General features: G+C 39.2%; 1 protein-coding gene across 1 annotated transcript; it reads left to right on the plus strand.

The window, feature by feature from the left end:
* Nucleotides 1-404: 404 nt before the first annotated feature.
* LOC121507783 (cAMP-specific 3',5'-cyclic phosphodiesterase 4C-like) lies at nt 405-24,138 on the plus strand. The gene is made up of 18 exons (XM_041784122.1): nt 405-538; nt 1,440-2,232; nt 7,302-7,436; nt 8,657-8,784; nt 10,911-11,093; nt 11,186-11,225; nt 11,313-11,383; nt 11,537-11,699; nt 14,627-14,720; nt 14,825-14,982; nt 15,551-15,649; nt 18,381-18,545; nt 19,925-20,024; nt 20,119-20,273; nt 21,981-22,103; nt 22,219-22,401; nt 22,501-23,032; nt 24,083-24,138. The coding sequence occupies exons 2-18, from the start codon at nt 2,191-2,193 to the stop codon at nt 24,136-24,138; spliced, it is 2,427 nt and encodes an 808-aa protein (XP_041640056.1). The 5' UTR covers nt 405-538; nt 1,440-2,190.
* The last annotated feature ends 278 nt before the right edge of the window (nt 24,139-24,416 follow it).

Consider the following 24,416-nt stretch of genomic DNA (forward strand, 5'->3'; position numbering starts at 1 on the left):
AGTAACAGGAACCATGGGTCCCTTTTTGTGCATCTTTTTTATTTAATGGACCGTGGTGTTCCCGTATAAATGTGCTGCATGTGTGGGTGATAATGGAGAATCACGCCTGACTATTGAAGCACAGAATCGGTGTGTGGCTGCTAATAAGAGGCAAAAAAAAGGAGAAGCTGTGGGGTACCGATGGAGAGAGGAGGAGCAGAGGCTGTTGTATGGGATTAATGGACACAGTATGTGCGTCTGTGAGGGAGGAGCGGAGGGGAGGGGAGATGGGCTTCTCCACGGAGGCTGTTTTGGTGGAGGTGGTGGGGGGTGACTGGGGGAGACCACTGTGGCAGGGGAGAGGGAGGAGAGGAGAGACAGGGAGGAGGGAGGGAGGCTGGTGAAGCAGCGGATATTCATGAAGACGGCAAGTGTTTTTTCTCTCACCGTGGTGACACACTGCTCGTCTGCAGAGAGACAGAGGCAGCGGGGAAGAAGACGGCTGAAAAAAGGAAGACGAGGCCCAGCCCATCTTTTCATTGATCTTGAGCCGATCAAGGTGAGTGTGTTTTTATTTTTTACATGCTGCAGCCTGACTCAGTGTCCGTCTGACACATCTCTCATTGCAGTGTGCAAACAGGCATGATGGGACGGCAGGGCTGCCCTCATGTCTGCATGGACTCTGCCTTTTCCTCTCATATAAATACATATAATGGCTGTTTTGTAACAGAAGAGCAGGATGGTAATTGAGCTGCATATTGATGCATTGCTGCTTGGTTTTATAAGCTGCTTCATCTGTAGTGGAGGTTGAACTGGTGGCAGCCATATGTGCTCATATCTCTAATTGCCTGTGTGTGTATATATGTCACTGTGTCACATTTGTTGATTTCTCCACTGTGTTTTTTATGCAGACTCAGATGTGGGAGTGCTTTCATTGAGTGGGTGTGTTCTTGTTCATGACCCCTGCTAAAAGTCGTCTCCACTCCACGATCTGTCTGTTTACCAGCTCAATCAGAAACACTCTGATATGCTGAATCCATCCTGTCCAATGGAATTAGGTCATCTCGGACTGCTCAGAGTAATTATATAACATCAGACAGCTTTGGTGTTGCGGCATCTGCCCAGAATTAGCCACAATGTAGGTACAGCTCCTGCAATGCCCAAACATTTTGTTAGGGCTGCCCCCCCATCATAACTCGACCAATCATTTGTCAGGATGTGAGTCAACAAATTGTTTTTTTTCTCAGTATTTTGTTGTTTGTGCCATACACAAGAAAACAAAAGGTATTTGTCCCTGAAAGATCATCAGTTTACATCACATGTGGAGTATGCTGGAGATAAGGTTTTCATATTTCACAATGAATCAGATTAATTCATTATATTTAAAAAGGACAGGCAGTTCTAACAGAAGATGACTCAGAAAATCAGCTAATCATTTCTGTTTTTTTTTTTCGCCACAGGGAACCTACACTGATGAGGACACACTGAGACAAACCAAGGATGTATCCTGGCATATCAAACCTGGATTCTGACTTTCCCTCTCTATGCAGACTTCTGATCTGACTGATCGATCAGACAACGGGAAACTGATCCGACACGAGGAAGGCCAAATTTGATTTGGATTACAACCGATTGCAAAACTGCATTCATGTGCGATTGCTACTGTTTGGAAATGCCATGCAAACAATACTCCAAGAATAATCATCTTGGGAAACTTGGGATTGGCTTTTGTTCCCCAGTGACATCATGATCTCTAACTGGGATATCCCTCTGGCTCGTCTGGCCAAAGCAAGACGACATGCAAGTGGACATATCTTCACCTGGAAACTCCTAGCATCCAGTGAAATGGAGTAAAACAACTCTTTCTGCTATAATTTCTTCCAAACCTGCTGATCAAAACAAAAAGGTCATCGTCCTCAGACTGAACCTGGACCCTCTGAGGGGCACCTCAATGCAGTGTTAGCACTTCAGCGTCAGGACTGGACGCCTGCTTTCAGCCACCTGAGGACTGAGGTGTGGACAGAGTGCCTGGAAGCAAGAGAGAGAGGTGGTCGGCGGGCTAAGTCAGCTCCAATGGGGGCCGGTTGTGACCCGGTCTGACTCCGGTTTGACCTTGTAGTGACCTTGACCTCTCCGGTCCTGGCTCTCCACCTGCTCTGCTGCCTGGGTTCAGGAACGCTCCGCCCTGGGGCCCAGAACGAGCCAATCAGGATGAAGAAGAGCCGCAGCGTGCTGTCTGTGACTGGAGAAGAGGTGAGTCTGAGAATGTAAACAACCAGGGATGCACACGAAAATATCTGTTATTTCTGTGTAATTATTGTCAAATTTTAAACTTCAATATGTTATTAGTAAAAGTCCAACAACACTGACACCTGTTCCATTACCATAAAAAAAAAGTCCTAGGCACTAGGGCTGGCCAATATATCAGCGTTCTGGGATATATATGTATTTCAGGGTCCAACAACATTTATATCAATATAGTTTATGTCATAAGTGACTGCAGATGTCTATCTGCTTTAAGCTTACTCTACTAGAATGCAGTAAATGGCAACATTAAATGTTAAACATGGTCCCTTTGCAAATTGAATTAAAGTTCATTTTAATATCTTTTGAAAAAAAGGATGCCAGTGAAATGATTATTTACCTCTAACTGTTAAAATCTTATTGAACACAAGATAATCTATTTTAAATGCATGATCCAAATGAGAAATTACCTTTTGGAGCATTGATATAAGTAAAATGGTTTTGATATCTGTTAAGTACCACAGCAACAAAAATTGAAGTAACAAGCACCTAATATCAGGCAATTTATTGTTTTTAACTATCAAGAATTACAGGTAAACTCTTGCACACTGTTTAAACTGCACAATATAGTGAGGGTTTCCCACTCCACACCAGTTCCAACCACTTTCCCAAGTGTTGCCAACATATTTGTGCAATTTATAACTGCTTTGTCTCTGGTTTTAAAAAGTGACTGAAGATGATCAAGTTTCCATACTTTTTGACAATATTGATCAATAAATTAATGGTGTCTTTATCATTTTGAAACGCATTGTATTTAAATTACAGGAATTTTTTCACAACCTCTGTGTATGAAAATGTTGCCTATGTTTTTTTTTTCGAAGGCTTTCAAGATTAATCACAGTTAATGAAGATCCATAATTAGTGCATTCATTTCTTTAATTACAGTTAATAATATAAATTTATTGTCTCTTTTAACACACTTTGGAAAAGCCAATGCAGCGTCTCTTTAAAGCAATAGTCATGTAGAATTAGTCCACCACTGCTCCTTAAAGGCCCCCGTAAATTGAAAATAAATCCATATTTAAGTTTGTTTTATGACTGGTCACTGTGTTATGAACCCCCAGGTCAAATTTAAGTCAAATTAAACATCTCTAAGTTTATGAAATTAAGCTTCAAAATCATGAAAAATGAGGCAGTAAAATCCAGGATGGAATGGGCGTGTCTGTTGAATGAGCTGAAGCCACGCCCACACAGGAGAAATATGATCCTCTCAGATTTGAAAATGTTACAATCTGAATGGAGAAATGCATTCATGCTATTAGCCCGCCCCCTGACCTTACCTTACGTTGACCTTATGAACAGAGAGCAGCTGCCTGGCTCTGTGCTATAGAAGATGCAAAGTCCATTTTCCGGCTCAAATCTCTGTTATGATGCTTTAAATGATCTGTAGACCACTGTGGCTGATAGATTTGGCAAGTTTACCTCACAATGAACAAAAAAACATTATTTAACTGAATGTTAACTTTCAATAAAGGCAGTGACATCAGCTAGCAACAGACTGTACTGAGATGAACTGCTCTGTGATTTTATATTGTAGTATTAATGGGGTGGGCTAACTCCTCACTGTGGGTTTGTGACATCACTAGTCCACATATTAGCCCTGCCCAAATTAAACCCAGCCAGGAAAGAGGGGAAAAACTTTCCAACAAGTTAAATCCAGAATTCAGCCACATGTAGATCTCAGTGTTTTCTCATGTTTACAGCAGCCATATTCCAACATATCTAGAGTGTTAAGACACAAAGTTTGGATTTCACTTTACAGGGTCTTTAAAGTCTCATTTCACTTTAAAAAACTCACAGACCGCTCAGTGGACAAGTCAAAGTCATCTTTATGTTGCAAATATCAAAAATGTACCATTTTACTGTCCCCTTTATTCCTTTTCAGTCCATTACAAGTTCTTTTTTATGTGAAGTTAAGTTTATGTTATAATCTTTCATCTACCAGTACAAGCAGGTCTGTATCCAACAGAAGGTTAACTGCACTTATTTCAAGACTGCATGCAAAAGCAGTGCAAAACTAGTGGAATTTTAAAATACACTTAAAAGAGTGTGTTCAAATGCAACTAACCACAGAAATTCTGAGATGAATTGTTATTTAAAATTGTAATCTTATGACAGCCCAATTTTTTTCGATCCAATCTCCTTTTTTAAATAGTACATACCAAAGTGCTGCAGGATGGCTAAAACACACAAAACAAACCCCCACAAAATACAGGGACATAATAACACAATAAAATACCCAAAAACATAAAACCAACTAAAGACATATAAAACACAGAGATCACATATAACCAAATCTTGTATTAAGAAAATCAAAGACACAGATAACTTTTTTCATTTTAGACTGTGTGTAGGACTTTTCTGCAATTATCAGTAATCAAAGTCAAAAATCCATCCAATATTGGGTGGTTAAGATGTCTTTTTTTCCATATCTAACAGGAGTCAGCACCATTTTTTGTTAGTACAAGCACATCAATGTTTAAAATTTAGATATTGATTTTTTAAGATATTGTCTATAGTTGCTCATGAGACCACTGGAAAGCCTGATGATAACTTAAGTACCTCTAGACGCACAACAATCAAGAAATAAAGTAAAAATTTAGTGCGAGCTCCGTCAGCAGCTAGAAAGTCACAAAGAAAGCTGAAGAAAAACAGGAAGTGATGAACTGTATCGCCAATAAGACAGGGAATTAGGGGAGATTTTGAAGAGGGAAACAGAGCCAGAGGGGAAGACACAACTTGCAGTGAAGCCAAAGCAGCAAATATTTTAATAGCTAAATTTATTAATTTTATCAGTATTTAGTAAGATAAAACACCAGTACAGACAGAAAAACGCAGAATATAGACCACAATAATTATCTAGGCAGAAAGTCATTCAACCCCAGATTGTAATAACCATTTATTAGTTCTTTACAGAATAAATACATTTCTGCATCATTTTGCTTGATGCAGAAACGCGTTGAAGTGTGTTTTTAGGTCTACACATGACGATGCTGTGAAAATAAAGGCATTTTAATGCTTGCAGAGAGTACCTTGGAGTTTTTTCTTATTTATTAAACTTAGTTCTTTTCAGATTTTTTATCACTAAAGATATATTTCTTTAGCTAGTTTTAGTCCAGTCCTCCTTATGGAGAAAAGGTAGTCGACGAACATTTTTAGTCATATTTTTATTTGACAAAATTAACACTAAACTGCACAAGTACATGGGGTACATTTAGATACTAAAAATGTCGCTGATGTGCAGTTTTGACAGTGTTTTCTCTGTTGTCATCTCTTTTTCTCTCTGTTTATAAATGAGAGTAATCTTTTGCATGTTTTGGATGTGCCAAAAAGACTTCAGCAATGTCAGTGCTCTGCAAAACCTAAATCTTACCAAGTGTAATCTCTCGTTATCCTTAATATGAGACACATTTACTTGAGAAGTCCTGATAAACATGTATGTCAGCATATCACAAGTAAAAATAAGGCTGTCAATTAGTTAAAAATTTCTTTAAATACAGAGAGTAGAGATAATATCGCTATGATATCTGTACCTGCAGATGTTGGCTAAAAAAGTGAATTATCATTATACAGATATGACCCTTTCTGCCAATATTTACAACTGATATTTTGACTGTGAAAATCTGCTGTAAACATTTGCTGTATGGAAGTATAAGTTAGTGGAGTTTTAGGCTGGACCAAAAGACCTACATCAGCTGATGTCCTTTTCTTTAAGGACTGAAATTTGTTAAAATGTTCGTTCTTAAACGTTATATTGTGTGTTGTAAGGATTGACATTTTAGGTATGAACTACATTTAAATATCAGTATTCGCTTTTTTGGCAAAAATCCATTACAGTGGATCCTAACATAGAGCTAAAGTTACTTGTCAAATTTCCTGAAATAAGATTTCATGTCTTATTTCAACAACCTTATCAAGTATTTTTGGTTGTTACTGTTACTCATTACAGACAATTCAGGCCTTACTTTTTCCTTAAATACCTTGAAATATGATGTTCATGTGGAGTATTTAGAAAAATGATATGATTTTGACAAGTACAAGCAAATATACTTGATTCCGTTTGAGTTTTTGCTGTTTATTTTCCCACTGAAAACATGAATGGACCACCGTAGCCCTTTCCTTTTCCTGCTTGTAGTCTTGGTTCAAAAGCATAACTGAAAATTTAGTTTTTATGAAAGCTTTAGTTGAAATGATAGATTTAGTGTCGGTATGAAAAGTGTTAAAAATGTGGACAACCTTGGCGCTCACAGTCTGACTCAGCTGTGCTTGAGTGTTTTCCTGAATCCTTACATGACTTACAGACCTCGTGACTTTCACACATCCGAGGCTCCCTTTGTTCTTGTTGTCAAGGTCTGTGGACGCTCTTAGGAGTCGGAGTGGTCAGTCTGTCTCCTCCAGCCTCCTCTCACTCATGGTCATCGTCCTTTATGTAAATGAGCCTCAGATAAATATGTACTCTATGTAAGCGAGCTGTTTTATCTCAAAGCTAAAGGGCATAATGCCGTACATTACCCACACGCTCTTTGATTGATCATACTGAGCGTGCTCCTATATATCTGTATGTTTTTATGTGTAATGTATGTGTAAGTGCGAGCATCCTTCCACATCTGGTCTGGACGACATCAAACGCAGCATGGAAGCAACACGGCACTGTTGCCTAGCAACTGCTACCATTCCCCTTGTGTTTTGTTGCTACGGTACTGCAGTGCAGATCAGCCTGTAAGAGCTCGGTCTGTAGAGGCCTTATCCCAGACACACGCGCACAGCCACACATGCATGCAAGCACACACACATTCATTATTTATAATCTGTGTTTATGTCAAGGTTTTGTCCTTGTTTTGTCTGAATATGGAAAAAACTGCTCCGTTGGATAAATGCAAAATAACAACTGTTGAACCAAGTTTTTAAATGTTTCTCCCACTTGCAGCTTTTGTTGTTGGATAAATACCGTATTTACTTAATTTAGAGATAAAGTAAGTGTTTTTATTTGTTTAACCTTCCTCTCTTGTGTCTCTCAGGGTAATGACACAGATATAACCGGTTCTGGGGAGAAGGCGGAGTCATCCCGCTACAGCAGATCTTACACGTCTGGGGCCACACTGGGGGCCGAGCTACGCAGAGGGAGGAGCAGGAGACTGTCATCAAGTCTCCAGGTATTGAACCGGTGCATGGGTGCATTAACAGGCTTTGGGGGGTTAAAGTGGGCCCCTGTTAATTCCCTCACTTCCTGTGAATGTTGTAACAAAAGACCAGACCAATAACAAATCCCATAAGAAAGCTAAACAGCTTCAGGAATAGTAACACTATGGTTTGTATTGTTATAGCTAGTGCCAGGATCCATTTGTTTTATCAGTTTAGGTCCAGGGACATTACTTACTTGACTTCTTTTATTCCTTTGCACATCAACTACAATGCCAGTCCCAAAAAAGTTGGGTCACTGTGTAAGATGTGAATAGAAACAGAATGCAATAATTTTCAAATCACATAAACCCATATTTTATCCACAATAGAACATAAACATCATATCAGATATTGAAACTGAGACTTTTTGGACCCTCGTGCACTGGTGGCTGGTGAAGCACACTTTCTGGACTCAAAACATAAAACTTGAAGGTCATTTGTTTTTGTGTTTTCTCAAATGAAATCATGTTGATGTACTTTCTTTGTCCTTTCCAAATAAAAGATACAATTTAAAAAAAAAAAAAAAAAAAAAAAAAAAAAAGAAACTGAGACTTTTTGCTATGCCATGAAAAACCTTGATAATTTTTCAATTTCATACAGCAACACATCTCAAAAAAGTAGGGACAGGGCTGTGTTTACCATTGTATAGCATCTTCTCTTCTTTTAACATCAGACTGTAAACGTCTTGGAAATATTTTTTTGATGTGTAAAATGTTTTCTTTTGGTGAAAGATCTGGACTGTAGACAAGCCAGTTCAGGATTCTTTTACTGTGAAGCCATGCTGTTGTGATGTATGTGGTTTAGCATTGTGAAATGTGCAAGGCCTTCCCTGAAGGAGACGTTGTCTGGGTGGGAGTATGTTGCTCTAAAACCTCTATGCACTTTATATTTCAGTATTGATAGCGCCTTTCCAGATGCAAAGCTGCCCACACCAGCACCACTAATCCAACCCCATACCATCAGAGATGTAGGCTTTTGAGCTGTGTTGATAACATGCTAGATAGTCCTTCTCATCTTTTAGTTTGCCTTAGTGTCCTGCTTTTTGTACTAATAATACTCCTCTAAAGAGAGATGTAGAAATCAAACTTCTTCATTTCATTTAAGTATCATAATAGTGGAGTATTTTTGTTTTTTAATAATGCTGCTGTCCTATTAAGAACAAGTGACATGTATCCTCTTCCCTTCTCTTCAGGTGCCCTGCTGGCTCCGCCCTCGAGATCGAACTCGTTCCCCGGAGATCCTGAACAATGTGTCGCGTCCAACAACTCTACCCCTCCGCATCCCACCACGCATCTCCATAACACAAGCAGATTCTGACAGGTTTGTGTCCAACTGACCCTTTGTCAAGACCCAGCCTCTTCAGTTACTGTTGGTCTGTTGATCTTCTGTTGATGGGCTCCTTCCAATTTGTAAGATTTGAAAATACCTCACAGCTTTATCTTTATTTTATTGATTTGAGTTTTGGTCTTAGAGAAAGAAAAAAAAAACATACAGTTGAGTGTATAAGGATATATCTTGTCTTAAAGACTTGTTTCACTTTATTCAAATATTACTGACATAAGATGCCAGTGAGTTTGGCTAACGGTAGCTGTGGCACTCCTTCTGTGGCACATCAACAAAGTGCTTGTTTCACAAAAAGAGATTAATGAGAGGTTTAACACATTCTTTTATACTTTACAAGACCAGCATTAACATTAAATGGATATTTCAGTATTTTTGGAGTTAAGCTGTATAAGGTTCTTGGTAAGAGCTGGTTGCCCCATTATACAGGACACGCTTGGGCTATACAGCACTACAAATGGGTACAGTTGCTCCATGTAATTCAGCAATGTTGGCTCATTTGTGTACTATATTGAAATCCTCAGTGTTCGGCACTTTTTTGCAATGCAAGCTTCAGCTGCCGTCTACGTGTTTGTCCAACTCAGCATATCTCAACAACTGTTTGGGTCTGGGCTTCATCAGAAACAACAAAAACAAGCTAAAATAAAACGACTTATTTCAGCTCAGCTTTACACTTCAACAGCTGACACATTATTTTCAGAAGATAAACATATTGCAACTGTAGCTTGTAGCCACCAGCAGAATAAAGTGACAGCCATAAACTTACTTTGATTACAAATTTCCATTTGGCCCCTCTAGTTGGGGGCAGTTTTTCCAATTTATCTTCAGAAAGTTGAAGGTCTATAGAAACAGCTTTCAGTAAGGCAGGGAACTCTGGATGGGGAGTGATGCAGGCTGCAGGCATCTGTGAGCAGCTATCCTCGGATCAGAAATGCACTGAGTAAGTAAATAAGTCCTACTCATGATGACAGTTGCTCAGTGGGCATGGGCTCACAGTTTACACACCTACACCACCAGATAACTCAGGATTTTCCTCAGCAGTCTCTACTTAAGTTTCTCTCCTCTCTCTTTCTTGCTGCTGATTCTCTGTATGGAAATTATTCATCTGTGTGGTCCGGGTCATATTAGCATCCCCTCATATCCACAGTCAATGGCCTGTCATTGCCAAAATCACTCATTTTTGCTCTGTTTTAGCTTAGTTTGTTGTTGATTCCTCTCTCTAAGCCCACAGAGTCAAACAACTGCCCAGCTTCACTGAGACGGAGGAGCATGTACCAGGTAGCCGAGGCTCGCATTGCAAAATAGTGCCAAACACAGACACACCCACATCATCCTGAAGTGGATTTTAATGCCTCATTTTTCATGATTTTGAAGCTTAATTTTATAAACTTGGAGATGTTTTATTTGACTAAAATTTAAACGAGGAGTCCATTACACAGTGACCTGTCATACAATAAACTAAAATAACGATTTATTTTCACTTTACGGGGTCTTTAAGTAGAACAACTAAACCCATCTGTAGCACTGTATAATGTAGCTTCCCCAAGTGAGTCCTGTTTGAAGAGGCAACTCAGACTGAAATTACTGAATGCTAATGCGCTGCTATTGCCAAGTACCTTATACAACCCTACTTTAAAAATACCGAAATATCCCTTTAAGTTCATGCTAATGCTACTAGCAATATAATGTTAGTAAGTGTACCCTTATATAGCATTATAGCTACAAAATATCAGTAATAAATATGCTTTTTCTCATGTTAGAGCATATGTAAGTATTCTTTGTGATTATCGATGGGTTCCGTTTTGTGTGGCCGTTTACAGAGCTGAAACTAGAGAAAATAATTTTCTATAATTAACCTAAAATTAGAAACATTATTCCACATTTACATGTGGATATCTTCAGTCCCACTTGCACTGAAAAGACTTGACTCAAGCTAAAGCTAATCTAACAGGGAGCAACAGTTGCCTTAAGAGGTGGCTCAATCAGCAAGCCAAAAAAGTCAATTAAACTTCTATTTCCCAAACATTTTTCTTTAATTTTGCTGGTAACCTTGCAGTTCAGGTGTCTCTTATCATTGAATGTTTCTGTCTGTTCTTGTTCTACAGTTACGAAGCAGAAAATGGCGTGTCACCAGGTCACACACCACTCGGATCTCAGAGTCCAGGCCTCACCCTGCACACCTCCTTTCCCCAGGGCCAGAGGAGAGAGTCCTTCCTTTACCGCTCTGACTCAGACTATGACATGTCGCCAAAGACGGTCTCACGTAACTCCTCCCTCGCCAGTGAAGGGTGAGACTCATGCATATGGATGGGCCGAAAAAATGACATTTGGAAAGGGCATGTAAGTAATTTTTTAAATTGTCTCTTTTTAACCCTCTCAGGCACACAGGAGAGGATTTCATCGTCACACCTTTTGCTCAAGTGAGTCTCAGTTGTCATACTAAATCCTTCACCATTAGGACATGTGAATATTCTCTAAAGTTCTGTGTATATCCTGTGATTATTTAGGTTCTGGCCAGTCTGCGATCAGTACGGAGCAACTTCACCATTCTTGCCAATGTCTCCACACCAACAGTCAAGTCAGTACCAACCAACTGTCCAAAAATAACACACTAATACACCACAGTGTAGTATATTATTTGTGTATAAAGTCTAAGAAGTTGATAACCAGATATACTCACCATTCTACCTGAGGTTAGCTTATAGCTCCTGGATGACTGTTTTGTCCTCAGGAGGTCTCCTCTGGGTGGGGTGTGCGTCAGTCCCAGGGCATCACTAACAGACCAGCAGTACCAGCAGCTTGCCCTGGACACACTGGAGGAGCTGGACTGGTGTTTGGACCAGCTGGAGACCATTCAGACACATCGCTCTGTCAGTGAGATGGCCTCCAACAAAGTAAGTATACGTCACTGAACCACCCTGCACATTAGCAGGCTAACACTGGCTCATTACAGATACATTACTACAAATGGAAAGTATAGGTTAAGGGCCAAATATATTTAGACTAATATTCCTTTTATATGCTTATTTTTACGTGTATATTCATTGTTATAAACTGCCATTCAAATTCATGATACTTTTTGTTTCAGTTTAACTCCAAAATATGCTGCCTCAAACATAACCTCCATCAATACAATCTGAGACAACTCAGACAGAACATGAAGCTTTTGGGGTTGTGTTAGCCTGTAAACAAATATTTTGACAAGAAGAATTTGTTTCACGCTCTATTTTCATGACTTAATGAAGATGACAGCATAAATGGAAAACATATTAAATCAATTAATCTGACTTAATTTGTATAGCACTTTTCATACAAAACAACTTAGCATAAAGTGCTTTACATACAAACAAATGAGGACAGCGTAAATGGAAAACATTAAATCAATCCATCAGTCAGACTTCATTTTCATAGCACTCTCACACAAAAACAATGTAGCATAAAGTGCTTTACTTACAAAAGAAGAACAACAAATGAATAAAAGAACATATGATTTTAACATTTTTCTTAAATCACTAAAGAAGTTTCTAAAACAAACCTTCCTCAGGTTCATGTTCTTGAACTGTTGAAATCATCTCACTTTTGTTCTTAAATGGATAAATGTTGTGTTCTTGTAAGCTGGGAGCTTGTACATGTTTTTCTTAATTAGCATAGAGATACGCCCCTTTCATGCCCTTATAAGGGCATGAGACTGCAGGGCAGTGTGGAAACACAGATGGCACACTGGAAAGTGAAGAGATGTAACGAAAAATCAGTTATGTCAACCCAGAATAAACCATATAAACAATCCCACACTCAACTCCGAGTATAAGAAATACATTCTGTAGTTCTTAAGAAGATGTGGTGCTCTAAATGAAACCAAACCGGGCTGATTTTATTAAATATTTAAGGCAAAAAGTGGATGTTAAATATAGACTACAAACATAAATCTGATGCTGTTGCTCATTCAGGTGGAGCTGTAATTAGGCATGCATTGCTTTGTATTAAAAAAAGATGCATTCCAAATGACTTTAAAAAATCTAAATTGGAGAAAGGAAAGCCTTTTTCAAAATGAATATGATTTAGAGGAAACCTAACTTTATTCCAAAAGCTGATGCTGTCAAATGGTGGTAGATCATTTAAACACCTTTAACCCTTAGAGCTCATGCAGCATGGATCTGTACTGTAGGCACACACTTTCTAAATTGCCTGGTAATTTTTGAATCCTAAGTCATAGGCACTTGCATGTTTTTTTATGTTTTTTCCTCTTAAAGCTCCCTTTTGTGCTTTTCTAATGATGTTCTCCTCGCGTTCATAGCTCTTACAGAACATTTTCTAGTGAGCCTGGAACTTGGCTGATTTTCTGGGGTCTATAAAGATTAAATTCACACCAGTAATTCCAACATTTAATGTCTTTTGATCAATTTATAATCCACTTTTTAAAAAATACGAATATTATGTAGACTTTTTGTCACAAAACTATTATTTTTTAATTCTTTAGTCCCAAAGAGATGGGACAACAAGTTTGTGCAAAAAAAGGTCTTAGTCATTAGTGTTTACTGTGTGTAATACATGAAAATCTTTGCGTTTTAATTTCCAATTCATTTTTTTTCTTCTGTCTTTATAGCCCCATAACCTTTTTTAAAGTTTAAGTGACAATGCTGCTGCACACGTATTCTTAAAGCCCAGGTTGTCCTGGAGAAAGTTTAGTGTCATTTCACCCTCAAATGTGTGTAAGAGTGCCCTCCAGTGTTTTTAGAGTTTTTCTTTCTCGCTACAAACAAACCATACTACTTAAAATTGTGGAAAATGTTTGTTTTTTTTTTAAACAAGTTTCTTTTCAATGGTGAGTAAATGAGGCTCAACTATGTTATCCCGGTCATGACACCCTGATGAGAAAAGACTAAAAGATTATAGCAGTAAATACCTGGATGAATCTAAATCTTTGCCTCGCTATCTGCTTCATCTCGAGGTCAAGTTTGTAAATCACATCATGCTTATCATCCTGAAGCACCAACACTCCCACAAAGTTTGGCAGTTTGCTCTTGTTTTGTGTCTGAGTATTGAGACGAGCCATCAGCAATGTTCTATCCAGGGCCAGTTAGAGCCCCCCTGAACTCTGATCAACCATCCCAAAAATACTTAACAATAACTGACTATTTGTCTTGTCAGCTATTGGTGGAAAGCTGTGATGTAGACTGCATTTTCTGAAACCAGTGACGAAGCATATTTGTACCTTCACTGGATTGGCCTTAGGAACTTAAATACACTAAAGGTGAAGCATATGAACGTGGCCCGGTCATCCTTTTATTATGCCTGTATAATGGCCTATGTTAGGCCTTAATGATGAATTGGGTTATTGGTTTTCTGATTTTTTTCAAGCAAAACATTTAATGATAAAACATCAGATTTTCCAGTTAATTGTGCACAGATTTGTTAGTTTACATTGCTCTCAACACTGCAGCACTTGTAGCAGAGTGTGACATCTTGGCAGACTGACGTTTCTTTCATATTTTTGTTGACATCATTATTTTAGAAGCTTTCCTACTAGTCTTTCATGATCACATGGGTACAGAATTGGCGCACAGTCCACGTAGGTTGTGGCTATTTTTGTTGCAACTCAAAAATTCAGTATATCCTGTCTGTCTGGTCTATAATCCCTCAGTGTTTCCCTTTAAAAATGGTTTCCTATTACTGAAACCTGAAACCACAAGACAACAAATCCCCTAATATAAAAGAGTACTGGTTTATTATTGTGATATCATTTTTCACCCTTAGATGAGCAATCTGCCCAAAAACTAAACACCACTTAGTTTGTCTTTGTTTTGCTCTCGTTTTGCCACAGTTTAAAAGGATGCTGAACCGGGAGCTGTCCCACCTGTCAGAGATGAGTCGCTCTGGGAACCAGGTGTCTGAGTACATCTCCAGCACCTTCATGGGTGAGAAGGACCAGAGTCCGGATTCCTGTCTGCATCACATTCATGATCTTCACCTAGTTAAAAATTATTCTGTGCGTGTCAATGTCTGTTAAATAAATCCTTAGACAAGCAGAACGAGGTGGAAATCCCGTCTCCAACCCTCAAAGACAAACCTATGAGTCACATCAGCGGAGTGAGGAAACTGTCCCACAGCTCCAGCCTCTCCAGCACTTCCATGCCTCGCTTCGGAGTCAATACGGACCACGAGGAAGAGCTTGCCAAGGTCTTGATGTTTGCCTGTTTTTCTGTGACTCACTCAAAACAAATCCATCCCTCTTCTCACTGAGGTTGTTGTTATTTCAATAGTTTGATTATGTTTGACACCATGTATTTTAAAAATTTACAATCCCCGTTATTTTAATCATCCATGGTATCAAAGCTTTAAAAATGCTTTCAAAATACTGTCTGAATTGCACAAACACTGTCTGTTGTTTGGGAATTAATATTTGGGAATTTTGTCCATGTATTACTTTTTAGTTTTCTTGTGTAAAGGAGTAGATTTAAGTTGTTTTCTCAAGATTTGACTTGTCTTCTTTTCTTGAGGTAGGAAAGCTAATTTTAAGTTATTACTCAACAAACTACAAAATAGAGTGGTTTAAATGTTTGGCAAATTTGGGTCACGATTCCTGATAAGGAGGCAGTGGTGAGCTCTGAGGCTTGATCAGTTGAGAATTACTGCCTTCAGAAACAAGCACATTGGGTGTTTTTCATGGTTTAAATGCTTGTGTTTCTGACTTGTAAAGCTTCATTTTGTTTATCTGTTTGTCTCTGTACATGTCATGTTTGCACAGGAACTCGAGGATCTTGACAAGTGGAGTTTCAACATATTCAGAGTAGCCGATTTCTCCAACAACAGACCTCTCAGCTGCATCATGTATGCCATCTTCCAGGTAAACAGGAAGAGTGTGAAAGTGTGGGGGTGTGTGTTTTCTGTGGGATCCTTCTCACCCAAAGTGTTTGTGGGCTTGTTTGAAAACACGTTTTCCCATCAGTGTGACCTCTATTACACTTGGCACAAACATTTATTCTGGGTGAGAAGCGAGTGTAAAGCTCTGAAAACACGTGCTAATGTACAATCTGATGGCTAATGTAAGCGCTTAACTGTGTTGTCTCATCCACCAAGTCTCTAAAACACTGTCACTTGTTTGCCATACTTGTGTGTTTTAATACTTTTCCAATATGAATTCTCACATCTTGATAATTTTGGAGCATATCAGTTGCCTCATGTTGCACATAGCAGTTTTTATCATTACTTAACACCTACACCTACACCTTTTCCCAGCAATATAAAAAAGATATAACAGATGGAAACAGCACGTTTAACTTTTCAACACAAACTCTACTCAGCATGCACAAAAACACACAACTTGTACTCTTGAAGCTTCAGGAATGAAGCCCTCGGTGTGTTTACTCCTCTGATCTGAAAACATACTCTGTTACAAAGCAAAACTGCACACATATGATGTCTTCAGGCCTCAGGCATTATCAGTAAACCACAGCTACATTCAAAACTTACACCCATTCCGCTAAAACGTCTATTGTCATCTCTTCCTTCTACCAAACAATGGGAAGTATCAATAGCATATCAATAAGGACTTGGATTGCTAAAGAGTGTCAATAAGAGTACTAGTAATTGAGCATAGCATTAATCCATGCAACTGACAACAGCTGACATGCCAGCCCTCTGTAAAATATTTCTAAGGCTATTAGCTGATTTGCTTCTAAGCATCCTATTGGCTAATTGCACTCATGCTTCTATATTGAAGCTTCTCTAGCCTGCAAGCTTTTTGCTGCACCCTCTGCAAGCCACTATTGCATAACCTTCCTCCTTAAACTTTAATTTCTTTATCTTGAAGGTGATAGTTGGATTGCAAATGAGGTGCAGTAGACCTCTGGCTGCAGGGATACGATTCTAAGTCAGTCTGAGAGCCTGGTACAACCTTGCGTTATGTTGTGTAATCATGTACCAAGTGGTAATCTTTAATGCTTGCAAAACAAAACTATAACCTACCTTTATCTCAGCTTGGTTTTATTTTTTCCTTTTTTTTCATTTTTGCTGTAACTTTAACATGCAACAGGACAGCCAGCCAAGGATTTTGATAGTCCTCCATGTTTGTTTTTTCTTCTGAAGTCCCTTTTGGTCACGCAAGTGAGATTGTTGCAGACGGCAGGTGTGTTGTCTTATGGTCTGGCTGAATCTTCTAGTGTGTCCATTAACAGAACTACAAGTAGGGGTTGAAAGGTACTAATATATTTACTTACATTACTGCAGTGATTTACGTTTTTGTGTACTTGACTACATTTTAAAAAACATCAAGTACTAAGTAAAAAATTTAAACAGGGAGGTCCAACCTTTCTGCCAATGATATGAAACTGGACAGTAGTTTGGCTATGAGAACACATGATTGTCTAATGAGAGAATGATTTAACATCCCAAAACAGCTGTTACACATCTTAGAACAAACAACCTGGTTGGAGGTTCATATTTTGTTGTTATTGCTAACTCAGGGGAAGAAAGTATTTTATTGTACAAGCTCCTTGGGTATCAAAAGTAGCCATTAATTTCTCAGCTTGAGTAAACTTTAGATGATGTGCTTTTTTCCTTTAACATGAGTAAATTTATAGACCAGTAATTTAGGGGAGAAAGGGCTTGGTTGTCACCAGAGGGCACTGTATGGAAATTTCCAGAAGTGGGACCAAAGCTCACCTATCTAGTTTTTTTCTGAGGTAGGACAGCTGATCTTGAAAACTTTTTGTTTTTGATGTCAGATTGAAAATATTTAGCTCCTCAATATTTTTTTCTTCTAGGCTGTGTAGGCTTATATTTTTAGGCTTATTTGTTTTGTTCTTTATGTTGCTATAGGCCTAAAGGCTGGCCTAAAGATGCTCCTGTTCCTTGCTAATTTTGTGTTAAGATGCATTAAGTTTTGTATTGGTCAACTTATCAATGCGATTAAGGTATCAAATCCAATGCTGCTTTCTCGTTCTTTGTAAGATTTTTTCCATTTAACAACACTGTGACAAACTACCCCACAGTGTGACAACCATCCTCGTGATGGGGTATGTTGTCACAATATGCCAGAGTGTCTTTGATTGTTAATCACCTGCTTCAGTAAAGTTAGAAAATGAGAGGATACACATTTCAAGCCAACAACAGAGGCTTCAATGTAATGTAGGAAATTACTTGATGTTTTGATGATAAGCAATTCACACCAGAGTAAAAAGTGTGACAGCCAACCCGTTCTCACCTACCCTTACTTAAGTAAATTTTAATCAGGGTAACTGTACCTTCACTTGACTACAATAGTCTTGCACTTCTTACACCTCTAATTACAAGATGAAAAGTCTTATCCAGCAGTCCTTGTGTTTGTCTTCTCCCATGTTAAAAATCTGATAATCGTCAAGTGTGTGGCCAGCCTGAGAGCCAGGCATGTAAGTTTTAATGGACATATAGTCAATGCAAAGCATGAACACATGTCCTGAAGTGCAGTCTTCTTGAATGCCCAGCATGTATGTTAATGCCAAATGTAAACAGGGTCAGAGCTGTCCTAATGTTATCAGATCTCTAAGGTGTTAACAAGATCTGTGTATGAAGTTCTGCTTCCCCTCCTCCCTTCTCAGGAACGAGAGCTGTTGAAGACATTTAGAATCCCAGTCGACACCTTTGTCACCTATGTGATGACCCTGGAGGACCATTACCATGGAAACGTAGCGTACCACAACAGCCTCCATGCTGCAGATGTCACTCAGTCCACACACGTCCTCCTCTCTACTCCTGCTCTGGATGTATGTAGACAAAAACACTCTTAATGATTCACACACTGTGTAATAGGCCATACTTGTCTGTTACTCTTTTAAAAAACATAACTTTCTTTGGTTCAGCAACAATTTAACTCAGTTAAAGCAAGTTAAGCTAAGAAAGTACTCAGTACTTTATTCAACCAAAATTGTAAAATTATTTGGAAAAAGCTCAAAACACAATAGCTAATGTTAAAATATCAAAAGTTTGCAAAAAAAAAAAAAAAAAAAAAAAAAAGAAAAGCACTCGGAGAGCGCAGACCTCCACCATTAGCCCTATCTCCCAATAGTGAAGAATCCTTTAAAAAAATTCCTGGATCCGTCCCCATGTGCCCCCCACCATGGCATTCGCCCATTACTCCCTTCCCGGTGGGGTGGAAACACAGTGAGGCAAAGCATTGGCTTCGCTATGGATAGACTGTCATGTCGGAAGCATTGCCTGCCGATGCCAACAGATGCACTGACAGTCTCACCCATGGTCTCACTGGACGACTGGAAGTCATGGCAGAGGGTGAATATTCCTCTATTCCTCCCAGCGTTGTGAGTATTCTCACTACAGTTCGCTGTCTTTCTCTGTGTTACGCTCCCACTCGTCTCCTCGACCAGCGTGCGTCTTTCAAACTCTATAAACTCCAAAACTCTGAATAGAAACACACCCAAAAATGTTCCTGGGATTGAAGTCCGCCATCTCCTAGTGTAAACTGGTAACAGCGCAGACCTCTGCCATTAGCCCTCCCAATAGAATACAGAATCCTTGATAAAATTCCTGGATCCAGACGGTGATCCGGATCACTCCCAAAATCTTATCAGTTCTTCCTTATGCCATTTCTGACATTTCCTGAAAATTTCATCAAAATCTGTCCACAACATTTTAAGTTATGTTGCTAACAAACGAACAAACCCATCCGATCACATAACCTCCTTGGCGGAGGTAAAAAAAACCTCCCCATTCTTATGTGGTTTGTAAATCAAAATTTACTTACCATTTTGGTCCAGGCCTAAGGGTGTGTTTGGTTCCATTTCAATGAAATAGGAGCAGGAAGCATTGAGCTTTTTTGGATTTAACCAGCTTTTATAAATTTCTAACCTTATATGCCAAATAGAAAATTTAAATGAGCTGATCTTCATGCACCAAATACCCCTTATAAAGTTCAATAATGGAGCATTTTCACAAAGACTTTAGCACAAAATATATTTTTCATAATCATAGTTCCATCTTTCTTCTTTATATCCCAAATAAACAGTCACCGTCAAATTTTTAGATAAAATACTGCATGGAAATAACAGTTTAGTGTGTTTCCAGGTAAATGAGCATTTTTTCCTACCTTTTCTGAACTCATTTCTGCTGCTCCTCTCACCCCTTTCAGGCCGTCTTCACAGACCTGGAGATCCTCGCTGCTCTATTTGCTGCAGCTATCCATGATGTCGACCATCCAGGAGTTTCAAATCAGTTCCTCATCAACACAAGTGAGAGCATACACTCTGATAAATATATATACTTATAAGCATAAAGTTAAATATATATTCAGTTATTTCTGCAAACCCCCCCTGTGTCCCTCAGACTCAGAGCTGGCTCTCATGTATAACGACGAGTCGGTTCTGGAGAACCATCACCTCGCCGTGGGCTTCAAACTTCTGCACCAAGAGAACTGTGACATCTTCCAAAACCTCACCAAGAGGCAGCGCCAGAGCCTTCGTAAACTCGTCATCGATATGGTCAGAACACTTATGCTGCATCTCACAAAATATCTGAGGAATTAAAACAAAATCCTCCTCCTCTTAACTCATCATTTAATAAAACATTTTTAAAGTAAAGCGATTAAAGACAGCGCTCACAAATACGGTACTTAAAGCTGTCACTTGTCTGAAGAGACGGAAATTTGACACGGTTTTAGTTTTGAATATTTTGAATTTTTTGAGCCATGACAAGCTATTTTTATCATGACATTTGTTTTGGTCTTTGTAGTTGTAGCTGCCTTTATGGGTGAGGACACTTAGAAAAATAAGTTTGACCTGAATTAAGGGTCATGTGTGTAAAATTGGGGAGCTATTTGTGGAAAAATATCATCAACAAACATTTATTTATAGGAATTTCGTCACTTTTAAACAGGTGTAGTTTTCTGTATTTGCCACTTTATAGTAACGTCTTTACATCTACAGAGGAAGCAGGAACTCGTCCTTCAACTTTATTATGTTGCAGTGGCATATTTCTGCAGAAGTAGTTGTCCGAAGCAACACTGGTATAGTAGATACTCCCTAGTCTGAGATCCTGCTCCTTTAAACCAAAATTGAACTCGTAACATTAAATCAGAGGGGATTTTTGATTAAAAGCCATTTTAAGGTTACCTATTAGCCTCTAAATAAGGCATGACTGAGCTTCCTCAGGACTGTATTTAATTGCAAAGAATGAATAAAGGAAGACTCCATGTTTATTAGTTTCCATATCAACCCATTATAAAATGCTCTCAACTGTACTATTTTTAACGAGATAACCTTGTTAACCTTGGTAACCTAGAGTCAGTTTGGTCTGCTTTATTCCTTTACACCAGTGTTACTCAACGCTGATCAACAGAAGAGCCAAATCATGGAAAAAATACCTGAACATCGGAACCTGGATTTAAAAATTAAATCCCAATTGTTAACTCCGTCAGATGAGGGTTTTTGTTCAGTTCATTTTTATTTTGTTTGTTAAAATACCAGCTAATAGAAATGAAATTCTGATATTAAAGATAAAGCTGCACGACAATGAAATTCAAAGATAAATATCTCAGATGAGTCTAAAAAAAGGACATAATGCATTTTACTTTAAAATATCATTACTGAATACCAGTATAAAATAACCAGTATAAAAACTGAAAACTGACATTCATCTTGAAGTGATATAATGATAATTAAATACATTTTTGTGTGTCTGATGGAGTTGACAAAAAAATCAAGATATGACTGGAAAAAAATTCATATTTTGGAAATGTTGAATTATAAACCTGTCCTTTAAACAACTGCTAGGTGAGACCTCAGGGCACACAAATATCTATTTCAGCTTATTGTAGTAAAGAAAAGGACCAAGTCAAGTTTGGAACAGGTTTAGTCCCTTTTCTCAAGAATCAAAGCTTTATCTTGCATGTCCACTTGTGCATATTTGATAGAAATATACAGACATAAAAATAAAGGTTGACGATTAAATCAGTCTTTTAAAGCTACTGTATATGTTTGGGGAAACAAACTGATTGATGTGACTTACAATGGATATTTTCTGAGGTCAAAATTTCCCTTTTTTAAAAGTTTTTTCTGGGGAGATTATTTTTCAAAGCAAGACTTAAAAAAGCCACAAGTTATTAAAGAGCAACATGTGGCTCAAGAGCCACTGCTTTACACAATCTAATGTTTAAGGACAGAGATGAGTCGAACCGTCTTTTCCTTCAGGTGTTGGCCACTGACATGTCCAAACACATGACCCTGCTGGCCGACCTGAAGACGATGGTAGAGACCAAGAAGGTGACCAGCTCAGGTGTGCTGCTCCTGGACCACTACACAGAGAGGATACAGGTAAAACTGCTCCTCTAGACCCGTACGGCTGCTCAAACAGAGTGAACCCCACAAATATATCCACTAGACTTGGAAGAAATATATATTGGTGACTTACTGATTAAAATGTGTTTAGGTGCTGAGAAACATGGTGCACTGTGCCGACCTGAGTAACCCCACAAAGACGCTGCCATTGTACCGACAGTGGACGGAGAGGATCATGGAGGAGTTCTTTAGACAGGGCGACAAAGAGCGAGAGAGAGGGATGGAGATCAGCGCCATGTGTGACAAACACACAGCGTCTGTGGAGAAGAGTCAGGTACGCTCAGTTTGTCTTTCCCAGCAATGATTACTGAACAAAAGAGAAAGCCAGTTGAAGTATTTCCAACAGTGACTCAGTGTTTTATCCTTTTTTTAGGTGGGTTTTATTGACTACATCGTCCACCCGCTGTGGGAGACGTGGGCCGATCTTGTGCACCCAGACGCCCAGGAGCTCCTGGACACCCTGGAGGAGAACAGGGAGTGGTATCTGAACACCATGCCCCAGTCCCCCTCTCCTCCCCCAGACAGACACCTGCAGCACGACCGCTTCCAGTTCGAGCTCACCCTGGAGGACCTCGAACACAACAACCACAACCACATACACCTGAGGAGCAGTGGCGGGAGGAGCGGGAGGAAAGCCATCTGTGATGACGGCGCCGAGGAGCCAGTGAAGGACGACAAAGAGGAGCTGACAGAGGAGGAACAGAACCACGTAGAGACTGAGAAAGAAGACGAGGAGAACCATAACAGCGAACAGAATGGGGTCGAAGATGAAGAGGAGGAGGAGACGAGTAAAAGAGAGGAAGAGGAGGAGGAGGAGAAAGGAGAGGAAGTAAATGATGAGACTAAAGAGGAGGAGGAAGAAGGGGAAAAGGGAGAAGATGCTGAAAAGGAGGAGGAAGGAGAAGGTGAAGAAAAAGAGGAAGGAGAGGAAGAGGAGGTAGACATAGATGAAAACAAGGGGGAAGGAGAGGAACAGGAGACAGCAGAAACAGAGGAAAATGCAGAAGAAGAGGAAGGTGAGGCAGAGGAGAAAGCAGAGGAAGAGGCAGCAGAAATTGAAGAAGCAGAAGAAACAGAAGAAGCTGGAGAGGAAGAGGAGAAGGAAGAAGTGGAAGAGGCAGAGGAAGAAGAGGCTCCAGCAGAGGAGGAGGAGGCTGCAGAAGAAGATGAAGGGGAGAGTTAGTCGGAAATAAAAACAGGAATTATCAGGGTCAGCGAGGTAAAGGTCAGGATAAATTAAGAACATAAAAAGAGCCGGAAAAGCTTTGAAAGTTTGCCGAAGGATTGACGTGGAGAGGGATTAAAAGAACCAGAGATGTCCTTTTCATAAAATCACAGCTCACAGAGGAACATTGAAGTCAGACAGTCGAACACTGGACTCAAATACAAAAACTCTGCTGAAGCATTTCAGCGTCTCAGTCAGCTGGTAGTGACAAAAGACAAGAGTCTTCATCACCAAGTATCTGTACATCCATCACTGCCGAACGGGAATAAACTTGTGGGATACTAAAAAACGGATGGGAAACCTGTTTTATCGACCTTTTGTAGCTCTTAAAATAAAAAAATTCCCCAAATAAGAACATGCAAAGAAGTGCTACCCATCATCTCTGTGTCACTGTCTGAGTAACACAAACACGCCGACCAACAACTGTTAAAAGAAACTTCCTCTGTTTGTCAGAAAAAAGCAAAAAGTCTGGAAAAGTGTAGTTTGTTGTCTTATATTTAATACAAAACCATCTGCGGTACATGGTCTAGGAACACTTAAACCTCCTTACATACTAACCTTGAAGCAAAAATGCTGGATTTAAAATAAAAGACTAATAAATAACTTCTGGTTGAGGTGGAAACATTTTGCAACTTAAGACGTCATTGATGTCAGTCCATGTTTGAGGTGAAAAACACTAAAACCACATCCAGTATTCATTCCATTGAGACAGTTTTCACGCCTCTTCCAGACTGTGAGTTTGATTCCCGGGTGAATCGTGCCAAATCGTCCCATGACCAGCACTGAGCAATTCAGCCGCACTTAAAACAAGGAGGCTACTCGTTCATGAAGCAATGAACCGTGGGACCAGGGTTAACGGGTGTGATGGTCTTCCACTAATCCCATGTTTTTCTTTTTGTTTAATTTTTGTATTAAAAAAGGTATTTGGCACTTTATCTAACACCCCTGTTACATATATGTACATAATAAACATGTATTTTAATCTGCTGATGTCATATAATAAATATGATCAATGAAGATGATGCTTTTGTTATTAATTAAAGGTCTCCAACATCTTTGTACTA

This window comes from Cheilinus undulatus, linkage group 4, assembly GCF_018320785.1.
Source record: "Cheilinus undulatus linkage group 4, ASM1832078v1, whole genome shotgun sequence".
NCBI lineage: Eukaryota > Metazoa > Chordata > Actinopteri > Labriformes > Labridae > Cheilinus > Cheilinus undulatus.